Raw genomic sequence first — 13,534 nt, 5'->3', positions numbered from 1 at the left:
CTTAAAAGTTCACGATTACAGATGAACACGCTGTAAACATCTTGAACAGGGATGCCACCTCGGTAGATTTCCAATCGAATTCGGTAGATGTTTCCGACCAGAAGAATTGTTTGATACATGTAAATATTCCCGAAATTGTATGTAGTTGTTTAAAAGTGTCCTATGTTATGTCATCTATTACAAATTTGTCACTTTGCTAAATCATGTACGCAAAATTATTAATATCATTCAAAGAAAACTAATTTCATTCTGGCATCCCTGGCCGTAAAAGTTGCTTCGAAAAACAAACAAGAAAATCGCACACCATCATCTGACACTTCTTATCATTTTTGCAGAAAAGATTATAATATTATATCTGCAGTGTTATTAACTGTTTCGGTTGTGGAAAAATTCACATTTCGTTTCGCTAAGGCTGTAATAGAAAATGTAGATGTAATTTGCTTTTCCATTGCGAAATGCGTACTCATCCGTAGAAAAAAAAAACCTCGATCAATAAGGTGTAAGATTAGTGAGAAAAATAGTTTGATTCCTGTTCCTGCAATATGACCGAGATCGAAACCGAGGATGGGCCTAGAAAATGAATTGCAGAGGATTTGCGCCCCGCGTGGAAAAGATGCCGAAATCGGTGACCGGGAGTACCTTGGACTGTCCACGGTGATGGCCTTACAGCGGCTACACGATGACATCGAAGTAGTGTTGACGGCATACGAAGAAAGATTTGCGAAGCGCAGGTTTTTGTTTAATGTTTTTTCGTGACAAAACAATCACTAATTGTGAATATTTTCAGATGGATCATACTTTTCAAATCATCCTTGGTAGGAAACTCAACGAGTGCCCTTAACTGGTTCCCGTTGCTGGCCACGGTGATATCAGTCGTCTCGTTCTTTATGATCGGTTATTGTTACTCAGCTGGGTTCATCCTGTTCCTCTTACTACTTACGATAGTAACAATAGTTCGCGAAAATATTTTGCGCCATACGGAGATGTTCCGTAAAGTCCGAAGTGTTTTAGAGGAAATTAAATGTGGCACTAAGTTGTGCAGTGAATGGATTCCCTCGAATTATCCCCACATCTGCAGTCCTTTATCGCCATGCGTTACCCTCCAGTGGACTTACCGGGACGGGAAAATTGTTAATCTCCCATGGGCTCTTCTGGTGCGAGGGGACTACATAGTGATGCGACCAGGTCAGGTAGCACCCGGAACATGCACTGAAGTCTTCGGTAAACGAGCGTTCAAATGTGGTGAAACTTACGGTCTTGCGCAAGCTATGGATCCACCGAAAAAACCAATTGCTCGTGCTCCAATACCGGATCTTATTTGTGTGGTGTCTGTGACGCCTTATTTAGACAATCTACGAACGACGTTGGACAATTTTCTGGACCGACCAACAACGATGATCAACCAGCAACGCAATCTGCTCATAACAAAATGTATCCAGCAATGTGGATGGATTGTCGTTCTAATACTTACACTGACAGTTGGTGTCCTACGTTACTTGGGTTTTTATTTTAACGGAAAAGTTCCCACCAATTGGCGTAATGTTTTTCTGCTCAATCCATCCGCTGCATTGCTTCCCTTGCTTCCACTGGTCTTTCCGTTGCTATGGATCACTATCAATCTTTGGGGCACGGCCCGGCTGGAGACACTTCTTTCCATACCGCAATCCATTATGCGAAAAGCAGCACAAAAATCCTTCCAGGAAGATTTGGACACCCCGACAGGAGATCTGGAACACGTCGAACTTCCTCGTCGGTTGGTGGCTTACTACTGGTGGCAACTGTTTCTTGGTCGTAGCGAACTGCTCAGTAGAAGTGCTAATGTCGTTCAGGTGCTGGGGACAATAACGGTACTTGGATAAGAGCCAAGGTTGTTTTTCTATAATTAATTGTTTAATTTTTTTATGGTATCCATAGGCTCTCTGTTGTGTAGACAAGAAAGGAATTCTTTCATGGCCGAATCCGACAGCAGAAAAAGTATTTTTCCTACGAAGTGCCTCTAACGACGAGAGTCATACCACGGATTCGTCCGACCAAAGCAGTCTGAACTCGCAGGTTAGTGTTGTTCTAGCAAAAGAACACTTCAAATGCGTAGAAACCAAAACCGTGTGTGTTGAGGTTTCTACACGGGCATTGGAAAAGTCTTGATTAGAAGTTCGGATTTATTTGAGAATCAATTTCGATTACATTGCAAGTCAAAATTCAAAATTCTTCCCAATCCAAATTGCATCAGCTTCGTCTTTAAGTGTGCCTTTGAACGAGTAGATTTTGGCGACTGGAGTAGAATTGTGATTTAGTATATCGAGATTGAGCCAAAATCGATCAATAATGACAACAATTCTGTTCGAGTCTCCTGAATCTACTAATGAAAAATCTAAATTCCAATTACCAACCCTAACGTCCAATCAATTTTGCAGTGCTGCCAGGAACACTACCACCCACTTTCGCATATACTAGAACTGGTATTGAACTAACTCCTCTATCTAAACCATGCCAACTATTTTTCCTGTTTTGATGTGCACTGTTTTTTCGTATATATCCAACATGAAATTTGTGTATTTATTTTTCAGTAGCATATTAGCGGCCGCTTTCGCCGAGTGTCACAAATATTGATTGTTTTCCCTTCTTTCTTTGGCCATTTTAAAACCCATTCATCAGAGCTCCCAGAAGGAAGGTTCGGGTGCAATTGCCGAGGTACTGGATCTTACGCACGATCAACACAGCCCGTTCAAGCTAGAGTTCGATGATCACGATTACAAGCACCATCTGAGTTCTTTGAAACCCCTGGGTAAGTATGTTGGCAGACTGCCTGGACCAGTAACGATTTGTAGATTTCCAACTTACTGTCACTTTGTTGCTCCGTAGGCCTAGCCATCCTCGTCAATACCTGTTGTCCGCTCACTCAGGCCCACTACGCTAAGTTTTGTGGCCACGTGACAGCCGTTGCCATGCTGGATAAGGATTTGGTCCCCGTGACCAACCGGTATGCGATTGTAGAGTCGAGTTTGAATTGCTTTATGCATGGGTATGTACTAGGCATACCAAGTCTCTAATTTGGTGTTTGCTGTTCATTATTATTCCTCCTCTATTCTATCGGTTTTTTTTTGCTCCACTGAGATAATATTTCAAATTGGTACTTTGCCGCGTGGGTTCTATTCAAAACAACGTAAATCGATCAATCTTTTCCAAGCAATCCCGACACTTACAAACTCATTGGTGAGCCTTTTTCCAATCGCAATTCGAAAACCAATAGGGACAGGTAAATAGCAAATGGTCTGGTAGTGTGACGATTTCGAATGGTTCAGGGCGAAATTTTTAACGTACCTTAGTTGGTTGACGTTTCGTGTGACTGTTTATAAACTGGTAATAAATTTTTTGGCTTTTTAATTCAGTTTATTATTTCGGTAATACTTTCCAGCTTTAGGTGGAAATGATTTTGAATAGCATCTATTTGGCAGTTTAGAGATATTCTGTTGTGTATACTCACGCGTTTACTTGTGTTTATTTGCTGTTTGAATGAGTGTTTGTTTTCATTGTGTCTCATGATGGGAACAACGTCCCACTTCTGGCAAAACGTACGTAAGTACGTCGTCTCGTGTTAGTGCGGTAAAAATTATAGTAATTTGCGAGAAGGAAAAAAACACCGCACTTTGGCGACTCGAAGACAGCAAAGTTTTCGCTGGTAGTCCAGTGAAAAGAAAATAAATATTTCGCAAATATAAGCGAGAATCAACTGCTAATATAGTCCACTTTACTTTATTTTACATTACTTTACTCTTTACAGAGAGCAAGCTTACCCGAGCGTCTGTTCCCCATGTTGGGGCGGCTTGAAACAGCGTCTGTTCTTCATGTTAGGAGCGGCTGATTACCGTCCTTGTGTCAGTGTGGGACTCTAAATAGTGCTGACACGATGGCCCTCCGGCGAGACAGGAGATTGGTGCAGGCCTAACAAGCCGCCCGGAAAACACATGTTACGTACGATCAAGAAAGAAATACGACTCGGAATGATCGGCAAAGACCTACGCGACGAAATAAGGACTACGATTGGAAGCTTGGCCCATGGAACTACAAATCACTTGGCTTCCCAGGATACGACCGAATGCTGCATGATTAGCTTCAAATCCGCGGCTTCGATGTCGTAGCACTGCAGAAACTTTGTTGGACGGGACAGAAGGTGTGGAAAAGTGGGCATCGAGCGGCTACCATCTACCAGAGCTGCGGCACAACCAACGTTCTAGAAACAGGATTTGTAGTGTTGGGCAAGATGTGCCTGCGCGTGGTTGGGTTGCAGCCAATCAGTGATAGTATGTGCGTATTGAAGATCAAGATCCGTTTTTTCAATTACAGCACCATCAATGTGCACTGCCCACATGAGACAAGACCCGATGACGAGTTGGAAGCATTTTACACGCAGCTGGAACGAACCTACGACAGGTGTCCACGGCGGGATGTAAAACTTGTCATCGGCGACATGAATGCACAGGTAGGCCGGGAGGCAATGTACAGGCCTGTGATTGGGCTGAAGAGCCTGCACGAGGTAACAAACGACAACGGCCAACAATGCGTGAACTTTGCAGCCTCCCGAGGAATGGTAGTTCGAAGCACCTTCGGAAAATCAAATCAACCTCGTTCTCATCGACGGGCGATTCTTTCTCGACGTCATCAATGTCCGCACCTACCGCAGTGCCAACATTGATTCTGATCTCACTACCTTGTCGCGGTTTGTATGCGCTCAAAACTATCGACGGTGCACAACACTCGTCGCACAGGAACGCCGGGATTCATTCTTGAGCAGCTACGTAGCGTTCGTACTGCAGAGGAATACGCGCAACAACTGGAGCAAGTGCTACCAACGGAAGAGCAGCTTGGCGCGGTGACTCTTGAAGACGGCTGGAGGATTATGAGGTCCGGTGTGAGTAGCACTGCTGCAACCGTACTAGGTGCGAGGTTATCGAATCGAAGAAATGACTTGTTTGACGGCGAATGTCAGCGGTTGGTCGAAGAGAAGAATGCAGCAAGGGCGAGGATGCTGCAACATCGCACTAGAGCGAACGCAGAACGATACAGACAGGCACGGAACAGACAGAACACGGTTTTCCGGAGAAAAAAGCGCCACCAGGAAGACCAAGATCGCGAAGCGATGGAACAACTGTACCGCGCAAATGATACACGGAAATTTTATGAAAAGGTGAACCGCTCACGTAGAGGCTTCACGCCACAGGCTGAAATGTGCAGAGATACCAGTGGTAACCTTCTCACGAACGAACGTGAGATGATCGACAAGTGGAAGCAGTACTATGACGAGCATCTGAATGGCGAAGCACAGGATACAGAGAACGACACAGGAATCAATCTGGGTGCATGCTTAGCCGACGACAGATTCCCAGCACCTGATCTGACAGAGATAAGTGACGAGATCGGCAAGCTGAGGAACAACAAAGCCGCGGGCAATGACCAGTTACCAGACGAGCTGCTCAAACATGGAGGAGAGGCACTGGCTAGAGCACTGCACTGGGTGATTTCTAAGATTTGGGAGGAGGAGATTCTACCGCAGGAATGGATGGGTGGAGTGGTTGTCCCATCTACAAAAAGGGCGATAAGCTAGATTGTTGCAATTACCGCGCAATCACATTGCTCAACGCCGCCTACGAGGTACTCTCCCAAATCCTTTGCCGTCGTCTACCACCAATAGCTAAGGAATTCGTAGAGCCGTACTAAGCGGGATAACATTCGCAATAAGACAAGTTCTCCAGAAGTGTCGTGAATACAACGTACCCACGCATCACCTATTTATTGATTTCAAAGCGGCATACGACACAATCGATCGAGAACAGCTATGGCAGATCATGCACGAATACGGTTTTCCGGATAAACTGACGCGATTGGTCAAAGCAACGATGGATAGAGTGATGTGCTACGTCCGAGTATCTGGGACGCTCTCGAGTCCCTTCGAATCTCGGAGAGGGCTACGGCAAGGTGATGGACTCTCTTGTATTTTGTTCAATATGGCCTTGGAAGGTGTGATTCGAAGAGCGAGGATCGACACGAGTGGCACGATCTTCCGAAAGTCCGTACAACTTTTTGGCTTCGCTGACCATATAGATATTGTGACACGTAACCTTGAGAAGATGACGGAAACCTACATCGGACTGAAAGCTGAAGCTAGGCGTATCGGACTGGCCATAAATGCGTCGAAAACAAAATACATGAGAGAAAGAGGCTCTAGAGAAGAAACACTACGCCTCCCACCACGAATATTGATAGACGGTGACGATATCGAGGTGGTTGACGAGTTCGTGTATTTGAGCTCACTGGTGACCGCCGATAATGACACCAGCAGAGAAATACAGAGACGTATTTTGGCAGGGAATCGTGCGTACTTTGGACTCAGAAAAACCCTTCGATCGAGAAAAGTACGCCAACGCACGAAATTGACCATCTACAAAACGTTCATTAGACCGGTTGTTCTCTATGGCCACGAGACCTGGACTATGCTGGCAGAGGAACAACGCGCCCTCAGTGTTTTCGAAAGAAAGGTACTGAGGACCATCTATGGCGGAGTGCAGATGGAAGACGGAACGAGGAGACGGCGTATGAATCACGAATTGCAACAGCTGCTAGGAGAACCACCCATCGTACGGACAGCTAAAATCGGACGTCTACGATGGGCTGGGCATGTCATAAGGATGTCGGACGACAGCCCAGTGAAAATGGTTCTTGAATCTAATCCGACTGGTACAAGAAGAAGAGGAGCACAGCGAGCAAGGTGGATCGATCAAGTGGAGGGTGATCTCAGAAGCGTTCGTGCCTTGAGTGATACCAAATACCAAAAAGTACTGTGAATCAAACTACAAAAAAAAAATAACTGTAAATACGGATTAAAATACAATCTTTTACTAATTCGGGAGAGAATACATTGTTATATATAGAATCCCTATTAACATAAATGTATGTCAGATGTACTTTCAATTCGTGTAAAACTCTAAATGTAAACGCAGAACTAAACGAATTATAATTTCTAGATTTTAAAAATTAATCCACTGATGTTCAGGCTTATTATAATATACGTTTCCAGTGGTATAAATAAACAATATCAGCTCGCTTGATTTAGGGCAAAGTTGAACACCAATTCATAACATTTCAGTGTGAAGACGATAAGTTTAATTCTAACTCTACACAGACCTTTGAAGGGTTTGTTATTTCGCTTGTGTTGTTTATAGGCGATATTGTATTTAATCAGAAAAAACAACACAAATATAGAAAAATTTACACCTCTAAGTGGACATCATGTTCAATTATTTTTTACATTTCTCGGTTGATTTTTCAATAGGGCGTATAAACAAGTGACAGTTTCTCTTTAATCACTCTCTCTTTCGATTATTGAGATGTGATTAAAAAGATTTTCTTTGATGTCACTATTCTGTTTGAAAGTCGAAAGTTTTGGGTATCATTTCATGCAAAGAGTTAAGTGGGAACGTGGGAACCGCTTAATAATTAATGGAAGAGAAAATAAACAAAGAGAAACTGTCACTTGCTTATACGTCCTATTGAAAAATCAACTGAGATTTCAGATTCTGATGCGTGCTCAACGTTGGCAGGTATACCGATTTCTCAGTATTTATACAGATATTTGACCTCTATACCGCAATACAGATATGTACTCCCAAAATACCGAAAATTCACGGATCGTACAGATAAATGCCGATTTTTGTTGATAGCATGGATAGACAGGAGAAAAGGTTGCTATGAGACCTTTTTTCCTTTGCTCACCAAAATGAGCTTTGGTGACTTTTCCGTGAACTTTGACGAAATTCTGATACCGATATGGTACAGATAGATTTTTGCGCCAAAAACAGATTTTTGGAAAAATGACCTGGCAACGCTGTGCGTGCTAAACGCAACATGGAACTAGTTCCACCTTGTTCGTCACGAGATGGATGTCTATTTTTTTAAGTATTGGATTCAGAGCTAATGAAAGTCATTTTCATTGACTCGGAATAGATGAAAATGACGAGAAATTAATGTCACTCTCAGCTTCGCTAGCAAACTATGAGAACGAAATCCAAGTCCAGTCGACGCCATAAGCGGAACAGTAGTTTCAAAATTGTGTCTTTTTTTTTTGTTCTTTTATTTGCCCTTCCAGTCATTTTTGGTTTTCAATACTATCCCATAGTATGCAGTGTCGTTATTCAACCGAAGCTTTGCGAATTGATAATGACAGAAAGAACTTTCACAATGACTTTTACCTGTCGGTGCTTGAATCTTTATTAGTTTTGGTTTTCAAAAAGGTTCAGGGGTCTAATTATCCAGATTTGTCATATTTTGAACACTCTTCATAGTCAAGCGTCACAGATTTTTAATACATCGATGAAAGAAAAACAATTGAAATACTGTTGATTCTCCCTGCAGACGTTAGTTCGGTTTCATCTTGTCATAGAGTGTCATAGTGACGTTGGTAATTATACTCTCTCATTTTTTCAATGAGAAATGAAAATGCTTCGTCTCTCTTTGTTTGTTTTTGGTGTCGGTCATTTACGAATGCGACAGTGAAAATAACGAAAATGAGGCGGATGGATTGGATTTTTCCATTGAGAATGCGTGACAATCTTAAGCTCTGATTGGATTCCTTAGAACGATCAATATTGGTCGCTCTTTTAGTCAATGAAATATTATCTAACCTGAAAGCATATATGATTCTTCTTGGCTGACTCAAATTTTGATAATACGTGAATTTTTTCAAAATGATCGAGTGAGATAGAATATTCATCCGTCATTAGGTGCCTCGTTTTTGTGACACAGCGAGACTGTTGTTGGTGGTCCAGTGAAAGTAAAGTGCATTGGTTCATACACGATAATCAGTTAGCATCTAGTTGATCGTTCGGCATCATCACAAGTAAGGTGACGACGCCTACTTCTGGCAACCAGGAGAAACATGCTTCAGCCTGTGTTGCACTTATCAGTCAATCAAATTATTATTTTACGTTTAAACATTTCACGTTTAAACATTTTATGATTTTTTTTTGTCAACACTTAGTTCAGATTTTGAGCTCATATATTCACAGCTTGCATAAAATTTTTAATTATTTGTTCGTAAATCAGTTCTAATAAAATCTCGTAAGTGTGTGAGTGTGATAATTCTTCATTTCATCTGTGGTTTAATTTTTGTACTTTCAAAATTTATCAGTTCGTTAGCCTAGTTTAGAGTTTCATTTCGACATGACATGAATTCGCAGGACTTTTTATTTGGTGTGTCCAATGCTTAACTTTGTGTTCATCGAAAAGTAAATCATTTTCTGTTGGAAATGCGCTCACGTTTGAATTTGCTTAGGCCATCATGAACCTCCATTAAAAGAAAACCGTTAAAATTACATCCCTCACCAAACAATCTCGATCTCCTGGTGCCTTGCCAATCCATATAACCCGTTTTTTTTTGTCCTTCCTAAATGTACCGTACTCAGCCGTTGTCTGTGCGAACTGGCCCGCCAAATCGGATTCACTCCGCATGCGCGAGATATCTTCAACCTGGAGGGACAAATATCGAGCTACCGGCATCTGGTGAGTGTCCAGTAACTACCGTCGATGCTAACCACCGTCTGTTTCTCATTTTTCAGCTACCAGACGTTGTCCGACGAGATATCAAGTTCGCTCGAGCACTTCAGTTGGCAGCCAAGGTAAAGGTTCCCTTTCCCCATTCGCTGTCGGTGGTCATGCGTGAAACTCCGGGCGGATCCTTGCAGCTGTTGACTCAGGGAACGGCTGACATAGTGTTGGACAGCTGTGATGACTACTGGGACGGTTATGATCTGCAACCGCTGACGGAAAAAGAACGAAAACGTGCGCAAGATTTTTACCAGCGAAGTGCTCTAACCGCTTACTGTACGGCGTTTTCCTACAAACCATTGAGACACGGAATAACTGGAGCCCTTTCAGGAGGAAGTACAGGGGATGTAGCCTATTTGGAACTACCACCCGAACGCAAGATCCACAAAAGTGCATACTGTAGAGAACGTTCGCTGGATTACGAACACGGAGGTGCCCCACTGACTCATCACTCCATCAGTACGGATTCATTGTTGTTCACCGAAAACAAGGACGACGATATTTCCGATGTCGATGGGTGCTATGACATGCAGTGCCATCAGGTCTTTATCGGAATGATCACGATGCAGTATCAAGCCCAGACGGACATTGTACAGCTGATCGAACGGTTGGAGCGGGCATGCATAAGATTTGTACACTTCAGCAAGGAGAACGAACTTCGTTCGAGAGTGTTCTCGGAAAAAATGGGACTAGAATCGGGCTGGAATTGTCATATCTCTTTGCTGAGTGATAACGAAAGTGAAATGCCGTCACCTTCGCGGAACGTTGAATGCAAAGTACACCCATCGAGTTCCACTGATCAACCGGATTTAGATGAACAAAATGAACTAAATAAATTACTACCGAATCTGGAAGGATCGAAAACTTTGAGCTCATCTGCCCCAGGGGCGATCTCGAATCCGGACTCGAGTTTGTTGGATCCCATTATTGGGCACATTAAAAAAACAGTGTTGGATCGTTGTAATGATAATTTCGAGCTTGGCGACTTAAGGCACCACCAAGCCCAGACCTCACGAACCTCCCAAGACTCGGCAATGGATTGCGCTGCACACGACGAAAACTGTCGATCACTAAGCTGCTTGACAGACAGTACCGAACAAAGTGCGCCAATCAACTTCGATATGTCGAACCGAGCTAAACTTCCTCGAGGAATCGAAAACATTCGGCCCCATCTGGAAAATGTCGATAACGTACCGTTACTTGTATCTTTATTCACCGATTGTTCTGCGGAAGCTACCCGAGAGATGCTGAAAATAATGCAGCAGTACGGCGAAATTGTTGTATGTCTTGGTTCATCCGCCTCCAATTCCAACTCGGAGATTTTCCTCCAAGGGGACTGTTCAATCGCAATCGAACCACTCTACCCACAAGTCTGTCAAGACTATCCTGCCTATATAGAATCCAACATTTACAATAACAAAGCCAAGCTTAACCTGAAGCCGCAAAGCCGACTATTTCGAAAAATTCCTGAACAAATTGTCACCGTTTCACCCATCTATCTCAGTCGGCTGCTGAACTCCATTTCCTGTTCGATCGCAACCTGCCGGGACGACCCGATCTCGATAGTTGCTGTCATAGAATTGTCTCGACGTTTCATACAGGGGTTGTGGAGCTGCGTTCAGTTCTGGACTTGCTGCGGAGTTTCGTTGGCTGTCATGAACACAATCACTGCGATTCTCTCACTGCCCCCTATGATTGTACCTCACCATGCACTCTATGTAATGTGCTTTGCCGTACCTTTGATCTCCCTCTCGCTGCTCCGAATCAACGTCGATCCTGGAATTATGAAGCGAGCCACCGGTAAGAAACAGACCACACTCGATTCCCGTCTAATTATTTTCGTCATCTGGTGCTACGGAATCAAGTTCAGCATCGTGGTACTGTTTCTGGTCATCTCCTATTGTTCCTTCCTGTCGCATCCGATTGAGATATTCTCCGACGACGAAGATGACGTGCCGGAGAACTTTAACAAAGATCTGTCAGTAGCACGAAGTTTCATTCTGCTCGGAACGATTCTGCATTTCATAACCGTTTCGACTTCCTTCGTCCATCGGGACTACACGTGCTACCGGCGAAATCCGCTGAGTAACCTGTGCTGGGTTTCTGTAGCTGCCGGGCTTGTATTGTTTCATATCCTCACCGTCGTTGTTCACATCTGTACCGATGACTACTACTGGAACGAGATGGATCGCGTCTGGCCGATCGTACTGTTTCTGTTCTTCACCATAGCCGTGACGTTCGGACTTACCGAATTTTTCAAATGGGAAGAAATCAAGTGAGCGTTTTATCCAGATTATTCCACCGGAGATTGTACTAATATACTGTTAATTATTTTTGCAGAGTAAATAATCGATATATTCGACGAGCGAGACTGGATTTTGGTACCAAGCTAGGAATGAATTCGCCATTCTAGATGTCGGCAAAATCAAACTACAAAACCGTTAGAAACCAGAAAATCATACCAAATCAATCAATAGCAATCATTATGAAAAAAAGTGTGTACCTTAAGTTGTATTGTATATTCATCATGTTTTAGAGTGACTGAAACTATTGACATACTTGTAAGAGTCATGCATTTGCTTGTAACCTCCCCTCTTATTACACCTTTTTGCTGTAAATAATAACAGATGCGACTGAAAAATGTTTCGATAGCACTATAGCAGGACAACTATTGAGCTCGAAAGTATCGCTTGTTCCGTCTAGCGAAACGGCCGAAAGTCTATCAGCTACTTGACACTACTGCTAACCACAGTTAAGAGAAAGTTACGATGTAAAAAATAAAATTAACAGATAACTTTGGTGTGTGTCAGTTTCTGAGAAAATCCACTTTCACTAATAGCACAACATCGTCCAGAAAACTATCGGTACTAAAATCAATGGACACAGTGTGATTTAGTTCTAAGTTTTAATAAACACCCCTGTTCTGTGTTACGATCGAGTGATGTTTTTGTATCGAAAAATTGAACTCGACCGAAATAGGGTTACTGTACCAAGAGTCATCTCATCAGTGAAGTCGTCGGGTTTTACAAGCCAGTTCTCGTATGTTCGAGTACCAACCTGGAAGGATTCTTAGTGTCAGTGGGATCGTAGCACCATACAATAAAAATTAAATTGGAACTCCAATGGACTTAATGAAATGATAAAGAAGTTTCATGTAAGGAAGAGGCTCTAGGGAAGAAACACTGCGCCTCCCACCACGAATATTGTTAGACGGTGACGATATCGAGGTGGTTGACGAGTTCGTGTATTTGGGCTCACTGGTGACCGCCGATAATGACACCAGCAGAGAAATTCAGAGACGTATTTTGGCAGGGAATCGTGCGTACTTTGGACTCAGAAAACCCTTCGATCGAGAAAAGTACGCCACCGCACGAAATTGACCATCTACAAAACGCTCATTCGACCGGTTGTTCTCTAAGACCACGAGACCTGGACGATGTTGGCAGACGACCAACGCGCCCTCAGTGTTTTCGAATGAAAGGTACTGAGGACCATCTATGGCGAAGTGCAGATGGAAGACGGAACGAGGAGACCACGTATGAATCACGAATTGCAACAGCTGATAGGAGAACCACACATCGTACGGACAGCTAAAATCGTACATCTACGATGGGCTGGGCATGTGATAAGGATGTCGGACGACAGCCCAGTGAAAATGGTTCTTGAATCTAATCCGACTGGTACAAGAAGAAGAGGAGCGCAGCGAGCAAGGTGGATCGATCAAGTGGAGGGTGATCTCAGAAGTATCCGTGCCTTGAGTGGCTGGCGACGAGCAGCCATGGACCGAGTTATGTGGAGACGTATGCTTGATACAGCAAAGGACACCCCAGGGCTATAGCTGTTAGGTAAGGCAAGTATGTAAGGAAGATCACGGCAAGCAAGACTGTCACGAACTGGGACATTTGATAGTCTACCTTGGGTACGCAAGGAATTTATT

General features: G+C 43.4%; 1 protein-coding gene across 3 annotated transcripts; it reads left to right on the top strand.

The window, feature by feature from the left end:
• The first annotated feature begins 270 nt into the window (after positions 1-270).
• LOC131425805 (transmembrane protein 94) lies at positions 271-12,385 on the top strand. Of its 3 annotated transcripts, none has more exons than XM_058588003.1 (9): positions 271-731; positions 788-1,847; positions 1,915-2,052; positions 2,415-2,459; positions 2,656-2,785; positions 2,863-2,980; positions 9,456-9,552; positions 9,609-11,872; positions 11,938-12,385. In XM_058588003.1, exons 1-9 carry the CDS (start codon positions 565-567, stop codon positions 12,008-12,010), a joined length of 4,092 nt encoding a protein of 1,363 aa, XP_058443986.1. In that variant the 5' UTR covers positions 271-564; the 3' UTR covers positions 12,011-12,385. The 3 variants fall into 3 exon arrangements, with proteins under 3 accessions (XP_058443986.1, XP_058443985.1, XP_058443987.1); XM_058588002.1 differs by having other exon boundaries at positions 2,863-3,022; XM_058588004.1 differs by lacking the exon at positions 2,415-2,459 and having other exon boundaries at positions 2,863-3,022.
• Positions 12,386-13,534: the final 1,149 nt, after the last annotated feature.

The sequence above is a fragment of the Malaya genurostris genome, chromosome 1, assembly GCF_030247185.1.
Source record: "Malaya genurostris strain Urasoe2022 chromosome 1, Malgen_1.1, whole genome shotgun sequence".
Taxonomy (NCBI): Eukaryota; Metazoa; Arthropoda; class Insecta; order Diptera; family Culicidae; genus Malaya; species Malaya genurostris.
The sequence above is the reverse complement of the archived record's forward strand: the minus strand, read 5'-3'. Positions and strand labels throughout refer to the sequence as shown.

What these genes read in the sequence shown, in the direction of transcription:
- LOC131425805 (XM_058588002.1), top strand. Translation starts at nt 565, where the DNA reads ATGGGCCTAGAAAATGAATTGCAGAGGATTTGCGCCCCGCGTGGAAAA. An exon ending in GAAAGATTTGCGAAGCGCAG is followed by an intron (nt 732 to 787) that starts GTTTTTGTTTAA and finishes GAATATTTTCAG; the next exon opens with ATGGATCATACTTTTCAAAT. An exon ending in TTCAAATGGGAAGAAATCAA is followed by an intron (nt 11,873 to 11,937) that starts GTGAGCGTTTTA and finishes TTATTTTTGCAG; the next exon opens with AGTAAATAATCGATATATTC.